Raw genomic sequence first — 17,250 nt, forward strand, 5'->3', positions numbered from 1 at the left:
TGCTTTGTAAGTAGGAAAACCTGCAAAATCGGCAGTGTATCAAATACTTGTTCTCCCCACTGTGTGTGTGTGTGTGTGTGTGTGTGTGTGTGTGTGTGTGTGTGTGTGTGTGTGTGTATGTGTATGTGTATGTGTATGCGTATGTACAGTGGGGAGAACAAGTATTTGATACACTGCCAATTTTGCAGGTTTTCCTATTTACAAAGCATGTAGAGGTCTGTAATTTTTATCATAGGTACACTTCAACTGTGAGAGACGGAATCTAAAACAAAAATCCAGAAAATCACATTGTATGATTTTTAAGTAATTAATTTGCATTTTATTGCATGACATAAGTATTTGATACATCAGAAAAGCAGAACTTAATATTTGGTACAGAAACCTTTGTTTGCAATTACAGAGATCATACGTTTCCTGTAGGTCTTGACAAGGTTTGCACACACTGCAGCAGGGATTTTGGCCCACTCCTCCATACAGACCTTCTCCAGATCCTTCAGGTTTTGGGGCTGTCGCTGGGCAATACGGACTTTCAGCTCCCTCCAAAGATTTTCTATTGGGTTCAGGTCTGGAGACTGGCTAGGCCACTCCAGGACCTTGAGATGCTTCTTACGGAGCCACTCCTTAGTTGCCCTGGCTGTGTGTTTCGGGTCGTTGTCATGCTGGAAGACCCAGCCACGACCCATCTTCAATGCTCTTACTGAGGGAAGGAGGTTGTTGGCCAAGATCTCGCGATACATGGCCCCATCCATCCTCCCCTCAATACGGTGCAGTCGTCCTGTCCCCTTTGCAGAAAAGCATCCCCAAAGAATGATGTTTCCCACCTCCATGCTTCACGGTTGGGATGGTGTTCTTGGGGTTGTACTCATCCTTCTTCTTCCTCCAAACACGGCGAGTGGAGTTTAGACCAAAAAGCTATATTTTTGTCTCATCAGACCACATGACCTTCTCCCATTCCTCCTCTGGATCATCCAGATGGTCATTGTCAAACTTCAGACGGGCCTGGACATGCGCTGGCTTGAGCAGGGGGACCTTGCGTGCGCTGCAGGATTTTAATCCATGACGGCGTAGTGTGTTACTAATGGTTTTCTTTGAGACTGTGGTCCCAGCTCTCTTTAGGTCATTGACCAGGTCCTGCCGTGTAGTTCTGGGCTGATCCCTCACCTTCCTCATGATCATTGATGCCCCACGAGGTGAGATCTTGCATGGAGCCCCAGACCGAGGGTGATTGACCGTCATCTTAAACTTCTTCCATTTTCTAATAATTGCGCCAACAGTTGTTGCCTTCTTACCAAGCTGCTTGCCTATTGTCCTGTAGCCCATCCCAGCCTTGTGCAGGTCTACAATTTTATCCCTGATGTCCTTACACAGCTCTCTGGTCTTGGCCATTGTGGAGAGGTAGGAGTCTGTTTGATTGAGTGTGTGGACAGGTGTCTTTTATACAGGTAATGAGTTCAAACAGGTGCAGTTAATACAGGTAATGAGTGGAGAACAGGAGGGCTTCTTAAAGAAAAACGAACAGGTCTGTGAGAGCCGGAATTCTTACTGGTTGGTAGGTGATCAAATACTTATGTCATGCAATAAAATGCAAATTCATTACTTAAAAATTATACAATGTGAGTTTCTGGATTTTTGTTTTAGATTCCGTCTCTCACAGTTGAAGTGTACCTATGATAAAAATTACAGACCTCTACATGCTTTGTAAGTAGGAAAACCTGCAAAATCGGCAGTGTATCAAATACTTGTTCTCCCCACTGTATGTATGTATGTATGTATGTATGTATGTATGTATGTATGTATGTATGTATGTATGTATGTATGTATGTATGTATGTATGTATGTATATATATATATATATATATATATATATATATATATATATATGAGAAAAAAAACGTAGCGAAAAACATTTTAGGTTACTGTGCATTTTCCTGTAACATAATGGCAGTTGGTCACTGGGAAGTTCATGTTTAATCCAGCCAGAGCGTTCTAATTTCAGAATATAGTTACGATTGTTTAAAGCCTTAACAACACTACCGTCCAATCATAGATTTTATTTCTGAAAACGTCCATTTACACTTGACAACATGAGCTAAAAATAGATAATTGGATTAGGGCTATATGGTCGGGAACTATTTTTTTTACTTCAATGAAAAGTCACGGTGCAAATTCTCCATTAGCCTCAGTGCCCCAGTAGGTGACAGCTTCAAAATGGAAACCTGGTTAATAAGTTGAGGTAAGAAAGTTGTCAAATTGGTTATGACAATGATTTATCAATAATGTCACTTGAAAGACTAAATTATTTTGTTAAAAGGTCTGTATTTGCAGATCTGAATAATGTTAGTTGCAATGCTGCTTGAAGCGGCAGCAGGTAGCTATTGCTCTATCTAGCTATCCTCTCCCTCTGTTTCTGAATGAAATTGTGGCTATTTCTTTCTTGCTGACAAAATAAGTGAGCTAGATTTTCTTTGTGTACTGCCATATGTCGATAGCATAGCTGAGTTTGTCACTGGTTTTGGCTAGTAAATATCCTAAACCTAGCCAGCTAGACAATGATAGCTGCAAGCTAAAAGCGGGGAGAGGGAAGGGGAGGAGAGAATTCACATTCTGTTTCATCTGCTGCTGGCTTGCTAGCTAATGTTCACTCAAATACATTTTTCCACGTGTAATTGATTAAATTAGATTTATATTCTATAAAAGATTGTAATTGTGTAAATATGTTGTGAATGTAGACAAATGATCTCTGAATATAGCTAGCTACCATGTAAAAGATGGCTAGCTATGCTCAAACTGCAGTCCATCAGGTTTTCTGATATGGTTGTTCTACTATTGTACTGTTATTGTACTAAGGTAGTTAGCGAGATTACTAAAATTACTAAATCCTAATTTAGTTAGATAGGATGTCATATTTTGTGTTTGTTCCACTATCCATGATCAGCTGATGACTTATCCATCATGATCATCCACCACACGTCCATGTGAAGGATGAACCTATCTAGACAAGTGTGAAATTGTTTGCTGTAAATCATTCTGGTTAGTCTACAGCCCTTTAGTGACTCAACGTTTTTATAGTAATATGTTATGGATTTATGAAACAAGGCAACTAATTACAGTATAACGTTATGTATTTTGTAGAGGTAGAGATAGATGTAGAGGAAGGCGGGTACGCTTGCCTACTGCAGTCTCTATAGAGGAGGCGGCCGCTGACAGCTCTGAAGGTCAGGCTTACAGCAGATTAGGATGTTGAGGAAGAGGACCATGAAGGCATTGGCTGATTTGCCAATGCCTTTTATTATGACAGTACCTTCAGAAAGTGTTCATACCCCTTGACTTATTCCAATTTTTTTGTGTTACAGCCTGAATTCAAAATTGATTAAATATATACTTTTACAGCCATCTACACACCCCATAATGACAGTGAAAACATGTTTAGGGAAATTTTTGCACATTTATTGAAAATGAAATACAGAAATATCTCATTTATATAAGTATCCACACCCCTGAGTCAATACGTTGTAGAAGCACTTTTGGCAGCGACTCCTGCTGTGATTCTTTCTGGGCAAGTCTCTAAGAGCTTTCCACACCTGGATTGTGCAACATTTGGCCATTATTCTTCAAGCTCTGTCATATTGGTTGTTGATCATTGCTAGACAACCATTTTCAGGTCTTGCCATAAATTGAAAGTAGATTTTAAGTCAAAACTAACTCGCCCACTCAGGATCATTCACTGTCTTCCTGGTAATGAACTCCAGTGTAGATTTGGCCTTGTGTTTTAGCTTATTGTCCTGCTGAAAGGGGAATTCATTTCCTAGTGTCTGGTGGAAAGCAGACTGAACCAGGCTTTCCTCTAGGATTTTGTCTGTGCTTAGCTCCATCCGTTAATTTTTTATCCTGAAAAACTCCCCATGCTGCCACATCTGCATTGCTTGCTTTTTTAGGTTTTAGGCTGGGTTTCTGTATAAGCACTTCGTGACATCTGCTGATGTAAAAAGGGCTTTATAAATATTTTTGATTAACGATTACAAGCATACCCATAACATGATGCAGCCTCCACTATGCTTGAAAATGTGGAGAGTGGTACTCCGTAATGTGTTGTATTGGATTTGCCCCTAACATAACACTTTGTATTCAGGACAAAAAGTGAATTGCTTTGTCACATTTTTTGCAGTATTACTTTGGTGCCTTGTTGCAAACAGGATGCATGTTTTGGAATATCTGTATTCTGTACAGAATCCCTGAGCAGTTTCCTTCCTCATCAGCAACTGAGTTAGGAATGACCCTGTCTCTTTGTAGTGACTGGGTGTATTGATACACCATTGTTGGATTCTAGCTTGAAATATACTTATTCATGTTATCAAACTAGAACTTATTGATTACTTTACATGTATAAGGAATGTACATGTTGGGGTCAATGAAGGGTAGATGGGAACTAGGTGTATGGAAAGTTACTGAGTGTAGAAAGTTAATATACTGTTCCGTGTTTCTAAGGAGGGAGGAGAAGGGCAATAGTTAGTCTCTGATAGCTGCGGAACTAGGGAGGAGCGAGGAATGCGTCTCGAGGTCAAGCCAACAGATGAAGTGAGAAGAAAGGCCCACCACAACGACTCTCCTACTACAGTCCTATCTCAAACATACACTTCCACGCTCACAAAGGTTTTAGTATTAGGCAGGGCTATGACTACACCAGTGAGAGGCACCAATTAAATTCCTGCCTAGCAACAGAGATGTATTGGTTGTCTAGATGTGTAAGGAGTTGTACCCGCCTATTAGAAGGTTATAAATATATGTGCTTGTGTAATCATGCCTTGTCTTTGCCGCTGTATAACCCATTGGGTGAATAAACTTGGTTTGAGTTTTTTCTGGTTGTCCGTTTTAGTTTTTACTCAGTTTGTTCAGAACCTAACAGTTGGCGTTATCGGCAGGATTCACCACGATTTACAATCGAACTGGAGAGTCCGAATCAGTGGAGCAGGAGCTGGCACCAAAAACAAGGTAGGCATAGTTCCTACACCTGTTACCACTCATTCTTACATCTTGGGGAGATGAGAGTCGTAGGCTGAATACAAATTATAGGATACGGATCTAGAAAGCCTGAGTTTATTCAGTAGGCCCATTGTGTTACGACCGGTCATAGATTTAGGGTAAGTCCCGAACAGGGGGGGTCGCTGCGGAGGGTAAATCCCAGAAGGGTAAGTCCCGAACTGGGTGGTTGTGCGGAGAGTAAATCCCGAGTGGGGTTGGTTCCCTGCTAGACCCATAAGGTGGGGTGAAAGCCCAGCTGCGGTGGTCGCGAGGCCGTAGAGTGTGTGTGTGTATGGATAAAATGTCATGCATGTGTACTAGTACGGTAGGTTGTAGAGAAGTAGTCCACGTAGAAGGACAAAGGAAGGAAGTGCATACGGTGGAGAATAGCAGAGTGAGTGGGAATGTGGACGGCGATAGAAGGTTGCCTATAACTTCTGGAGGAGAGCCTCCTCCATGGTTGGAAAAGCGATAGAATATTAGAACATTGTTTAAAAGTGATTTGTGTGTATTAGCAGTAGCAATAAGGAGAGAGGTTGGTTTCTGCCCTATTGGGGTGGGAACCGTGACAGATTATGTGGAAATAGGAAGACAACTGTGAATCATTTTGGTTGTGTGTGTTGTCAACTACAGTGATACTTGAGGCGTGACACTGGTATAAGACATTAGGTCTCCTGTATTCTCCAATAGTAAATTGTCAGACGCTTCATTATTGTTTTTAAATACAAGGTATTAGGTCCCGTGATCAAATTATTAGGCACCTATATCTTAACTACTCTCCGGGAAGTGAGTATCACTACCTGGAAAAATAGTAAAAATGGTATTAGCGCTGTGGGTGAGGAAATCTAAACACCCTAGACACCAACGGAATAATAACTATTGAAATGGTGACGGGCGGCCCCGATCCTCCCTTTAAAAGGGGGCAAGAGGAAGAAAAGTTTAACAAAGCCATAGAGGCGCTGAAAGAGGCGCACAAGCAATCTACCAATTCGGCTCAAATATGGAATTTATTTTGCAAGCTGGATACAATTGGTCAGCACTTCCCTGTTGACGGAAAATTACAATAATATAATATGCCATTTAGCAGACGCTTTTATCCAAAGCGACTTACAGTCATGCGTGCATACATTTTTGTGTATGGGTGGTCCCGGGGAACGAAACCCACTACCTTGGCGTTACAAGCGCCGTGGTCTACCAGCTGAGCTACAGAGGACCACACATCTAATAAAGAATTCAGAGACGCTGTTGTGAGTTGCCACAACGACATAAGAAAAATCAAAAGCTCAATAGACCAGCATTTTGATGTCAGCATTCTATCAACAAAAATGTGTAGATGTACTCAGCATCAAAAGGACTGGGTTTGTGTTTACGTTGATAGGATGGAAGATGTATTGCGCACTAATCTGCCACTTGTACCAGGAAGGGCATTGTAGTGCGGTGGTTACGCAAAATCATGGGGGAAAAGAGATTAATGTATTGGAGTAAATTGTTAGACTCGGAGGCGAGAGGAATGCCGCCGTGTCTAAGGGCAGTACCAGCGACAGAAATGGTTTCGCATAACACCGCTTCGATTACAAATGGGTCAAAAAGTGAATCTGTATGTTCCACGCGCTGTAGCAACCATAGTTAACAGGACATTACTAGTGTGAGATGGACAAATTGGGAGTTAACGTCAAATAGGGAAAATCTACAATTCCATAAAATTGGTGCTTTGAATCCTGCGTCGTTAATGCCGTTGCCTGGGGAGGGTAAATCGCACATTTGTGACCCAGATCAAATTATTCCAAAGCCTCAAGTTCGTAAAATTCTGCAGTTCTATTAAGTATAAAGGTAACCAGCTCCCAATTAAGTAAGGCCTGACCATTTGTTTGTTTTTGCCCTACGTTTTACCACACAAGCCAGCACACACACAAAACCTGTTATGAATATTGTTTAGTGATATTTTTATTTCTATCCCCAATTTCGTCATATCCAATTAAGACCGTCTCATCGCTGCAACTCCCCAACGGGCTCGGGAGAGGCGAAGGTCGAGTTATGCATCCTCCGAAACATGATCCGCCAAACTGCGCTCCTTAACACCCGCCCGCTTAACCTGGAAGCCAGCCGCACCAATGTGTCAGAGGAAACATCGTTCAACTGACGACCGAGGTCAGCCTGCAGGCAACCAGCCAAGTAAACCCCAAACGTGTTTGCTTATTTTTTCTTTAAGCAATGGCTTTTTTCTGCCCACTTTTCCATAAAGCCCAGCTCTATGGAGTGTACGGCTTAAAGTGGTCCTATGGACAGATACTCCAATCTCCGCTGTGGAGCTTTGCAGCTCCTTCAGGGTTATCTTTGGTCTCTGTTGCCTCTCTGATTAATGCCCTCCTTGCCTGGGCCGTGAGTTTTGGTGGGCAGCCCTCTCTTGGCAGGTTTGCTGAGGTGCCATATTCTTTCCACTTTTTAATAATGGATTTAAAATGTTGCTTCGTGGGATGTTCAAAGTTTAGGATATTTTTTTATATATTGAGTGAAAAAGGTATTTGATCCCCTGCTGATTTTGTACGTTTGCCCACTGACAGAGACATGATCAGTCTATAATTTTAATGGTAGGTTTATTTGAACAGTGAGAGACAGAATAACAACAACAAAATCCAGAAAAACTCATGTCAAAAATATTATAAATTGATTTGCATTTTAATGAGGGAAATAAGTATTTGACCCCTCTGCAAAACATGACTTAGTACTTGGTGGCAAAACCCTTGTTGGCAATCACAGAGGTCAGACGTTTCTTGTAGTTGGCCACCAGGTTTGCACACATCTCAGGAGGGATTTTGTTCCACTCCTCTTTGCAGATCTTCTCCAAGTCATTAAGGTTTCGAGGCTGACGTTTGGCAACTTGAACCTTCAGCTCCCTCCACAGATTTTCTATGGGATTAAGGTCTGGAGACTGGCTAGGCCACTCCAGGACCTTAATGTGCGTCTTCTTGAGCCACTCCTTTGTTGCCTTGGCCGTGTGTTTTGGGTCATTGTCATGCTGGAATACCCATCCACGACCTATTTTCAATGCCCTGGCTGAGGGAAGGAGGTTCTCACCCAAGATTTGACGGTACATCGTCCCTTTGATGCGGTGAAGTTGTCCTGTCCCCTTAGCAGAAAACCCCCCCTAAAGCATAATGTTTCCACCTCCATGTTTGACGGTGGGGATGGTGTTCTTGGGGTCATAGGCAGCATTCCTCCTCCTCCAAACACGGCGAGTTGAGTTGATGCCAAAGAGCTCGATTTTGGTCTCATCTGACCACAACACTTTCACCCAGTTCTCCTCTGAATCATTCAGATGTTCATTGGCAAACTTCAGACAGCCCTGTATATGTGCTTTCTTGAGCAGGGGGACCTTGCGGGCGCTGCAGGATTTCAGTCCTTCACGGCATAGTGTGTTACCAATTGTTTTCTTGGTGACTATGGTCCCAGCTGCCTTGAGATCATTGACAAGATCCTCCCATGTAGTTCTGGGCTGATTCCTCACCGTTCTCATGATCATTGCAACTCCACGAGGTGAGATCTTGCATGGAGCCCCAGGCTGATGGAGATTGACAGTTCTTTTGTGTTTCTTCCATTTGCGAATAATCGCACCAACTGTTGTCACCTTCTTACCAAGCTGCTTGGCGATGGTCTTGTAGGCCATTCCAGCCTTGTGTAGGTCTACAATCTTGTCCCTGACATCCTTGGAGAGCTCTTTGGTCTTGGCCATGGTGGAGAGTTTGGAATCTGATTGATTGATTGCTTCTGTGGACAGGTGTCTTTTATACTTTTATATCTTCTGGATCATCCAAATGCACTCTAGCAAACTTCAGACGGGCCTGGACATGTACTGGCTTAAGCAGGGGGACACGTCTGGCACTGCAGGATTTGAGTCCCTAGCGGCGTAGTGTGTGACTGATGGTAGGCTTTGTTACTTTGGTCCCAGCTCTCTGCAGGTCATTCACTAGGTCCCCCCGTGTGGTTCTGGGATTTTTGCTCACCGTTCTTGTGATCATTTTGACCCCACGGGGTGAGATCTTGCGTGGAGCCCCAGATCGAGGGAGATTATCAGTGGTCTTGTATGTCTTCCATTTCCTAATAATTGCTCCTACAGTTGATTTCTTCAAACCAAGCTGCTTACCTATTGCAGATTCAGTCTTCCCAGCCTGGTGCAGGTCTACAATTTTGTTTCTGGTGTCCTTTGACAGCTCTTTGGTCTTGGCCATAGTGGAGTTTGGAGTGTGACTGTTTGAGGTTGTGGACAGGTGTCTTTTATACTGATAACAAGTTCAAACAGGTGCCATTAATACAGGTAACGAGTGGAGGACAGAGGAGCCTCTTAAAGAAGAAGTTACAGGTCTGTGAGAGCCAGAAATCTTGCTTATTTGTAGGTGACCAAATACTTATTTTCCACCATAATTTGCAAATAAATTCATAAAAAATCCTAGAATGTGATTTTCTGGATTTTTTTTTCTTAATTTGTCTGTCATAGTTGACGTGTACCTATGATGCAAATTACAGGCCTCTCTCATCTTTTTAAGTGGGAGAACTTGCACAATTGGTGGCTGACGAAATACTTTTTTCCCCCACTGTACATACACACACACACACACACACACACACAGTGGGGAGAACAAGTATTTGATACACTGCCGATTTTGCAGGTTTTCCTACTTACAAAGCATATAGAGGTCTGTAATTTTTATCATAGGTATACTTCAACTGTGAGAGACGGAATCTAAAACAAAAATCCAGAACATCACATTGTATGATTTTTAAGTAATTAATTTGCATTTTATTGCATGACATGAGTATGATCACCTACCAACCAGTAAGAATTCCGGCTCTCACAGACCTGTTAGTTTTTCTTTAAGAAGCCCTCCTGTTCTCCACTCATTACCTGTATTAACTGCACCTGTTTGAACTCATTACCTGTATAAAAGACACCTGTCCACACACTCAATCAAACAGACTCCAACCTCTCCACAATGGCCAAGACCAGAGAGCTGTGTAAGGACATCAGGGATAACATTGTAGACCTGCACAAGGCTGGGATGGGCTACAGGACAATAGGCAAGCAGCTTGGTGAGAAGGCAACAACTGTTGGCGCAATTATTAGAAAATATTCAAGATGACGGTCAATCACCCTCGGTCTGGGGCTCCAAGATCTCACCTCGTGGGGCATCAATCATCATGAGGAAGGTGAGGGATCAGCCCAGAACTACACGGCAGGACCTGGTCAATGACCTGAAGAGAGCTGGGACCACAGTCTCAAAGAAAACCATTAGTAACACACTACGCCGTCATGGATTAAAATCCTGCAGCACACGCGAGGTCCCCCTGCTCAAGCCAGCGCATGTCCAGGCCCGTCTGAAGTTTGCCAATGACCATCTGGATGATTCAGAGGAGGAATGGGAGAAGGTCATGTGGTCTGATGAGCTTTTTGGTCTAAACTCCACTCGCCGTGTTTGGAGGAAGAAAAAGGATGAGTACAATCCCAAGAACACCATCCCAACCGTGAAGCATGGAGGTGGAAACATCATTCTTTGGGGATGCTTTTCTGCAAAGGGGACAGGACGACTGCACCGTATTGAGGGGAGGATGGATGGGGCCATGTATCGCGAGATCTTGGCAAACAACCTCCTTCCCTCAGTAAGAGCATTGAAGATGGGTCGTGGCTGGGTCTTCCAGCATGACAACGACCCGAAACACACAGCCAGGGCAACTAAGGAGTGGCTCCGTAAGAAGCATCTCAAGGTCCTGGAGTGGCCTAGCCAGTCTCCAGACCTGAACCCAATAGAAAATCTTTGGAGGGAGCTGAAAGTCCGTATTGCCCAGCGACAGCCCCAAAACCTGAAGGATCTGGAGAAGGTCTGTATGGAGGAGTGGGCCAAAGTCCCTGCTGCAGTGTGTGCAAATCTGGTCAAGACCTACAGGAAACGTATGATCTCTGTAAGTGCAAACAAAGATTTCTGTACCAAATATTAAGTTCTGCTTTTCTGATGTATCAAATACTTATGTCATGCAATAAAATGCAAATTAATTACTTAAAAATCATACAATGTGATTTTCTGGATTTTTGTTTTAGATTCCGTCTCTCACAGTTGAAGTGTACCTATGATAAAAATTACAGACCTCTACATGCTTTGTAAGTAGGAAAACCTGCAAAATCGGCAGTGTATCAAATACTTGTTCTCCCCACTGTATATATATACAGTGAGGGGAAAAAAGTATTTTATCCCCTGCTGATTTTGTACGTTTGCCCACTGACAAAGACTGATCATTTATATCATTTTAATGGTAGGTTTATTTGAACAGTGAGAGACAGAATAACAACAAAAAAATCCAGAAAAACGCATGTCAAAAATGTTATAAATTGATTTGCATTTTAATGAGGGAAATACGTATTTGACCCCCTCGCAATCAGAAATATTTCTGGCTCCCAGGTGTCTTTTATACAGGTAACGAGCTGAGATTAGGAGCACACTCTTAAAGGGAGTGCTCCTAATCTCAGCTTGTTACCTGTATAAAAGACACCTGTCCACAGAAGCAATCAATCAATCAGATTCCAAACTCTCCACCATGGCCAAGACCAAAGAGCTCTCCAAGGATGTCAGGGACAAGATTGTAGACATACACAAGGCTGGAATGGGTTACAAGACCATCGCCAAGCAGCTTGGTGAGAAGGTGACAACAGTTGGTGCGATTATTCGCAAATGGAAGAAACACAAAAAAACTGTCAATCTCCCTCGGCCTGGGGCTCCATGCAAGATCTCACATCGTGGAAATCAGCCCAGAACTACATGGGAGGATCTTGTCAATGATCTCAAGGCAGCTGGGACCATAGTCACCAAGAAAACAATTGGTAACACACTACGCCGTGAAGGACTGAAATCCTGCAGCGCCCGCAAGGTCCCCCTGCTCAAGAAAGCACATATACAGGCCCGTCTGAAGTTTGCCAATGAACATCTGAATGATTCAGAGGAGAACTGGGTGAAAGTGTTGTGGTCAGATGAGACCAAAATCGAGCTCTTTGGCATCAACTCAACTCGCCGTGTTTGGAGGAGTAGGAATGCTGCCTATGACCCCAAGAACACCATCCCCACCGTCAAACATGGAGGTGGAAACATTATGCTTTGGGGGGGGTTTCTGCTAAGGGGACAGGACAACTTCACCGCATCAAAGGGACGATGGACGGGGCCATGTACCGTCAAATCTTGGGTGAGAACCTCCTTCCCTCAGCCAGGGCATTGAAAATAGGTCGTGGATGGGTATTCCAGCATGACAATGACCCAAAACACACGGCCAAGGCAACAAAGGAGTGGCTCAAGAAGAAGCACATTAAGGTCCTGGAGTGGCCTAGCCAGTATCCAGACCTTAATCCCATAGAAAATCTGTGGAGGGAGCTGAAGGTTCGAGTTGCCAAACGTCAGCCTCGAAACCTTAATGACTTGGAGAAGATCTGCAAAGAGGAGTGGGACAAAATCCCTCCTGAGATGTGTGCAAACCTGGTGGCCAACTACAAGAAACATCTGACCTCTATGATTGCCAACAAGGGTTTTGCCACCAAGTACTAAGTCATGTTTTGCAGAGGGGTCAAATACTTATTTCCCTCATTAAAATGCTAATCAATTTATAACATTTTTGACATGCATTTTTCTGGATTTTGTTGTTGTTATTCTGTCTCTCACTGTTCAAATAAACCTACCATTAAAATTATAGACTGATCATGTCTTTGTCAGTGGGCAAACGTAAAAAATCAGCAGGGGATCAAATACCTTTTTCCCCTGACTGTATGGGGGATTGGAAATGATGCAGACAATCACATTGATGGAAGCTACAATCTACCCCCCCAATTTTTTTTTACTCAGTTGCCGGAGAGTAAGGAAACCGCTCAGGGATTTCACCATGAGGCCAAAGGTGGACTTTAAAACAGTTACAGAGCTTAATGGCTGTGATAGGAGAAAACTTAGGATGGATCAACAACATCGTAGTTACTCCACAATACTAACCTAATTGACAGAGTGTAAAGAAGGAAACCTATACAGAATACAAATATTCCAAAACATGCATCCTGTTTGCAATAATGCACTGAAGAAATACTTAAAAAATTTGGCAAAGCAATTAACTTTCTGTCCTGAATACAAAGTGTTATGTTTGGTGCAAATCCAATACAACACATTACTGAGTACCACTCACCATATTTTCAAGTAGAGTTGTGGCTGCATCATGTTATGAGTATGCTCGTAATCGTTAATGACTGGGGAGTTTTTCAGGATAAAAAAAGAAACGGAATGGAGCTAAGCACAGGCTAAATCCTACAGGAAAACCTGGTTCAGTCTGCTTTCTACCAAACACTGGGAGATTAATTAATCTTTGTTATTTTTTTTGGGTGGTAGATTTTCATTTATTACTTTCCAACCCCATCACCCCTCCCTTAATTTAATTAAAACTAGTGAACAACAACACTTAGGCCTCTACATACAATTGACATTTTATGGACACATGAAATAATACAATAATTATATTTTGTTTGTTTTTACTCCTGAACTTTCTCTACCCTCAACCTCTCTGATCATTTTCATGATGTCCATCCGGTTTGCCTCTACATGCCATATCCCCCAAACTGTGCTCTTTCACAAAAGTTCTCAACCTATATACTTATTATGGATTAATTCATCTTTCAGCAGGACAATTACCTAAAACACAAGGCTAAATCTACACTAGAGATGCTTACCAAGAAGACAGTGAATGTCGCTGAGTGGCCAAGTTACAGTTTTGACTTAAATCTACTTGAAAATCTATGGTAACACTTGAAAATAGTTGTGTAGCAATGAACAACAACCAATTAGACAGAGTTTGAAGAATTTTGAAAATAATAAATGGGAAAATATTGTACAATCCAGGTGTGAAAAGCTATTAGATACTTAACCCAGAAAATCTCACAGCTGTAATCACTGCCAAAGGTGATTTTAACATGTATTGACTTAGTGGTGGGAATGCTTATGTAAATTAGATATTTCTGCATTTCATTTTCAATACATTTGCAAACATATCTAAATACATGTTTTCACTTTGTCATTATTTGGTATTGTTTGTAGATGGGTAAAAAAATAAATATTTAATCCATTTTGTATTCAGGCTGTAACACAACAAAATGTGGAATAAGTCAAGGGGTATGAATACCTTCTAAAGGCACTGTAGGAGTGTGAAAGCATAGGCTACCTGGTCCAGGTGTAGTTGGCTTTTGGGTTGCTGTCTGCTACACATAGGAACACTGTGGCTTGGGAGGCCTCACTAAGGGTAATGTTCACTGTCTGAGGTGGATCTATGGAGAGAGGGAGGGAGAGAGAAAGGGAGGCATGAGTGTCTGCTATACAAATTGATGGAAAGTGGTGTTGGGGGAAAAACATACAACATTATAAAATCCATGTACACAAACAACAAGTGGGTGGTTAAAATGGGCAAAAAACACATAAGGGATGCCTTACATACATAAGTATTCAGACCCTTTGCTATGAGACTCGAAATTGAGCTAAGGTGCATCCTGTTTCCATTGATCATCCTTGACATGTTTCTACAATTTGATTGGAGTCCACCTGTCGTAAATTCAATTGATTGGACATGATTTGGAAAGGCACACCCCTGTCTATATAAGGTCCCACAGTTGACAGTGCATGTCAGAGCAAAAAACAAGCCATGAGGTCAAAGTTATTATCAGTAGTGCTCCGAGACAGGATTGTGTCGAGGCACAGATATGGGGAATGTCTGCAGCAATGAAGGTCCACAAGAACACAGTGGCCTCCCTCGTTATTAAATGGAAGAAGTTTGGAACCACCAAGACTCTTCCAAGAGCTGGCCGCCCGGCCAAACTGAGCAATAGGGGGAGAAGGGCCTTGGTCAGGGAGGTGACCAAGAACCTGATGGTCACTCTGACAGAGCCCCATAGTTCCTCTGCGGAGATGGGAGAACCTTCCAGAAGGACAACAATCTCTGCAGCACTCCACCAACAGGCCTTTATGGTAGAGTGGCCCAGATGGAAGCCACTCCTCAGTAAAAAGCACGAGAGCCCGCTTGGAGTTCATCTAAAGACTCTCAGACCATGAGAAACAAGATTGTCTGGTCTGATGAAACCAAGATTGAACTCTTTGGCCTGAATGCCAAGCATCACGTCTGGAGGAAACCTGGCACCATCCCTACGGTGAAGCATGGTGGTGGCAGCATCATGCTGGGGGAATGACTAGTCAGGATCGAGGGAAAGATGAATGGAGCAAAGTACAGAGAGATCCTTGATGAAAACCTGCTCCAGAGCGCTCGGGACCTCAGATTGGGGTGACGGTTCACCTTCGATCAGGACAACGACCCTAAGCACACAGCCAAAACAATGCAGGAGTGGCTTCGGGACAGTCTCTGAATGTCCTTGAGTGGCCCAGCCAGAGCCCGGACTTGAACCCGATCGAACATCTCTGGAGAGACCTGAAAATAGCTGTGCAGCGACGCTCCCCATCCAAACTGACAGAGCTTGAGATGGTCTGCAGAGAACAATGGGAGAAACTCCCCAAATACAGGAGTGCCAAACTTGTAGCATCATATCCAAGAAGACTTGAGGCCGTAATCACTGCCAAAGGTGTTCAACAAATTACTGAGTAAAGGATCTGAATACTTTTGTAAATGTGATATTTCAGGGGGTTTTTCCCCTTCTAAAAACCTGTTTTTGCTTTGTCATTATGGGGTATTGAGTATAGATTGATTAGGGAAACATAAAAAAAAAAATGCATTTTAGAATAAGGCTGTAACGAAAAAAAATGTGGAAAAAGTCATGGGGTCTGAATACTTTCCGAATGCACTGTGTATATCAACGAATTGGCAAGGGCACTAGAACAGTCTGCAGCATCTGGCCTCACCCTACCAGAATCTGATGTCAAATGTCTACTGTTTTTTGAGGATCTGGTGCTTTTGTTCCTAACCAAGAAGGGCCTAGAGCATCACCTAGGTCTTCTGCACAGATTCTGTCAGACCTGGGCCCTGACAGTAAATCTCAGTAAGACAAAAATAATGTTCCAGTTGCCCAGACCACAAATACAGACACCACAATCTAGACACCGTTGCCCTAGAGCACACAAAAAAACTATACATACCTCGGCCTAAACATCAGCACCACAGGTAACTTCCACAAAGCTGTGAACGATCTGATAGACAAGGCAAGAAGGTCCTTCTATGCCATCAAAAGGAACATATATTTTCACATACCAATTATGATCTGGCTAAAAATACTTGAATCAGTTATAGAACCCATTGCCCTTCATGGTTGTGAGGTCTGGGATCCGCTCACCAACCAATAATTCACAAAATGGGACAAACACCAAATTGAGACTCCGCATGCAGAATTCTGCAAAAATATCCTCTGTGTACAACATAAAACACCAAATAATGCATGCAGAGCAGAATTAGGCCGATACCTGCTAATGATCAAAATCCAGAAAAGAGCTGTTTAATTCTACAACCACCTAAAAGGAAGTGATTCCCAAACCTTCCATAACAAAGCAATCACCTACAGAGAGATGAACATGGAGAAGAGTCCCCTAAGCAAGCTGGTCATGGGGCTCTGTTCACAAACACAAACAGACCCCACAAAGTCCCAGGACAGCAACACAATTAGACCCAACTAAATCATGAGAAATCAAAAAGATAATTACTTGACACGTTGGAAAGAATTAACAACAAAACAGAGCTATTTGGCCCTAAACAAAGAGTACACAGTAGCAGAATACCTGACCACTGTGACTGACCCAAAATTAAGGAAAGCTTTGACTATGTACAGACTCAGTGAACATAGCCTTGATATTGAAATAGGCAGCCGTAGGCAGACCTGGCTCTCAAGAGAAGACAGGCTATGCGCACACTGCCCACAAAATGAGGTGGAAACTGAGCTGCACTTCTTAACCTCCTGCCAAATGTATGACCATATTAGAGACACATATTTCCCTCAGATTACACAGACCCACAAAGAATTAGAAAAAAATTCAAATTTGGATAAACTCCCATATCTATTGAGTGAAATACCACAGTGTGCAATCATAGCAGCAAGATTTGTGACCTGTTGCCACAAGAAAAGGGCAACCAGTGAAGAACAAACACCATTGTAAATACAACCTATATTTACGTTGATTTATTTTCCCTTTTGTACTTTAACTATTTGCACATCGTTACAATACTGTATATAGACATAAT

At 42.6% G+C, this 17,250-nt stretch overlaps 1 protein-coding gene across 6 annotated transcripts in view; it reads right to left on the reverse strand.

The window, feature by feature from the left end:
* Positions 1-17,250, reverse strand: part of LOC121571643 (nectin-4) — a 56,226-nt gene that overhangs the window by 14,529 nt on the left and 24,447 nt on the right. For all 6 annotated transcript variants that reach the window (XM_045212115.1, XM_045212114.1, XM_045212113.1 and 3 more), the window contains one exon: positions 14,245-14,347. In XM_045212115.1, coding sequence (XP_045068050.1) covers positions 14,245-14,347 — 103 coding nt within the window. The remainder of the gene's footprint in view (positions 1-14,244; positions 14,348-17,250) is intronic.

This window comes from Coregonus clupeaformis, chromosome 40, assembly GCF_020615455.1.
Source record: "Coregonus clupeaformis isolate EN_2021a chromosome 40, ASM2061545v1, whole genome shotgun sequence".
Classification (NCBI taxonomy): Eukaryota; Metazoa; Chordata; class Actinopteri; order Salmoniformes; family Salmonidae; genus Coregonus; species Coregonus clupeaformis.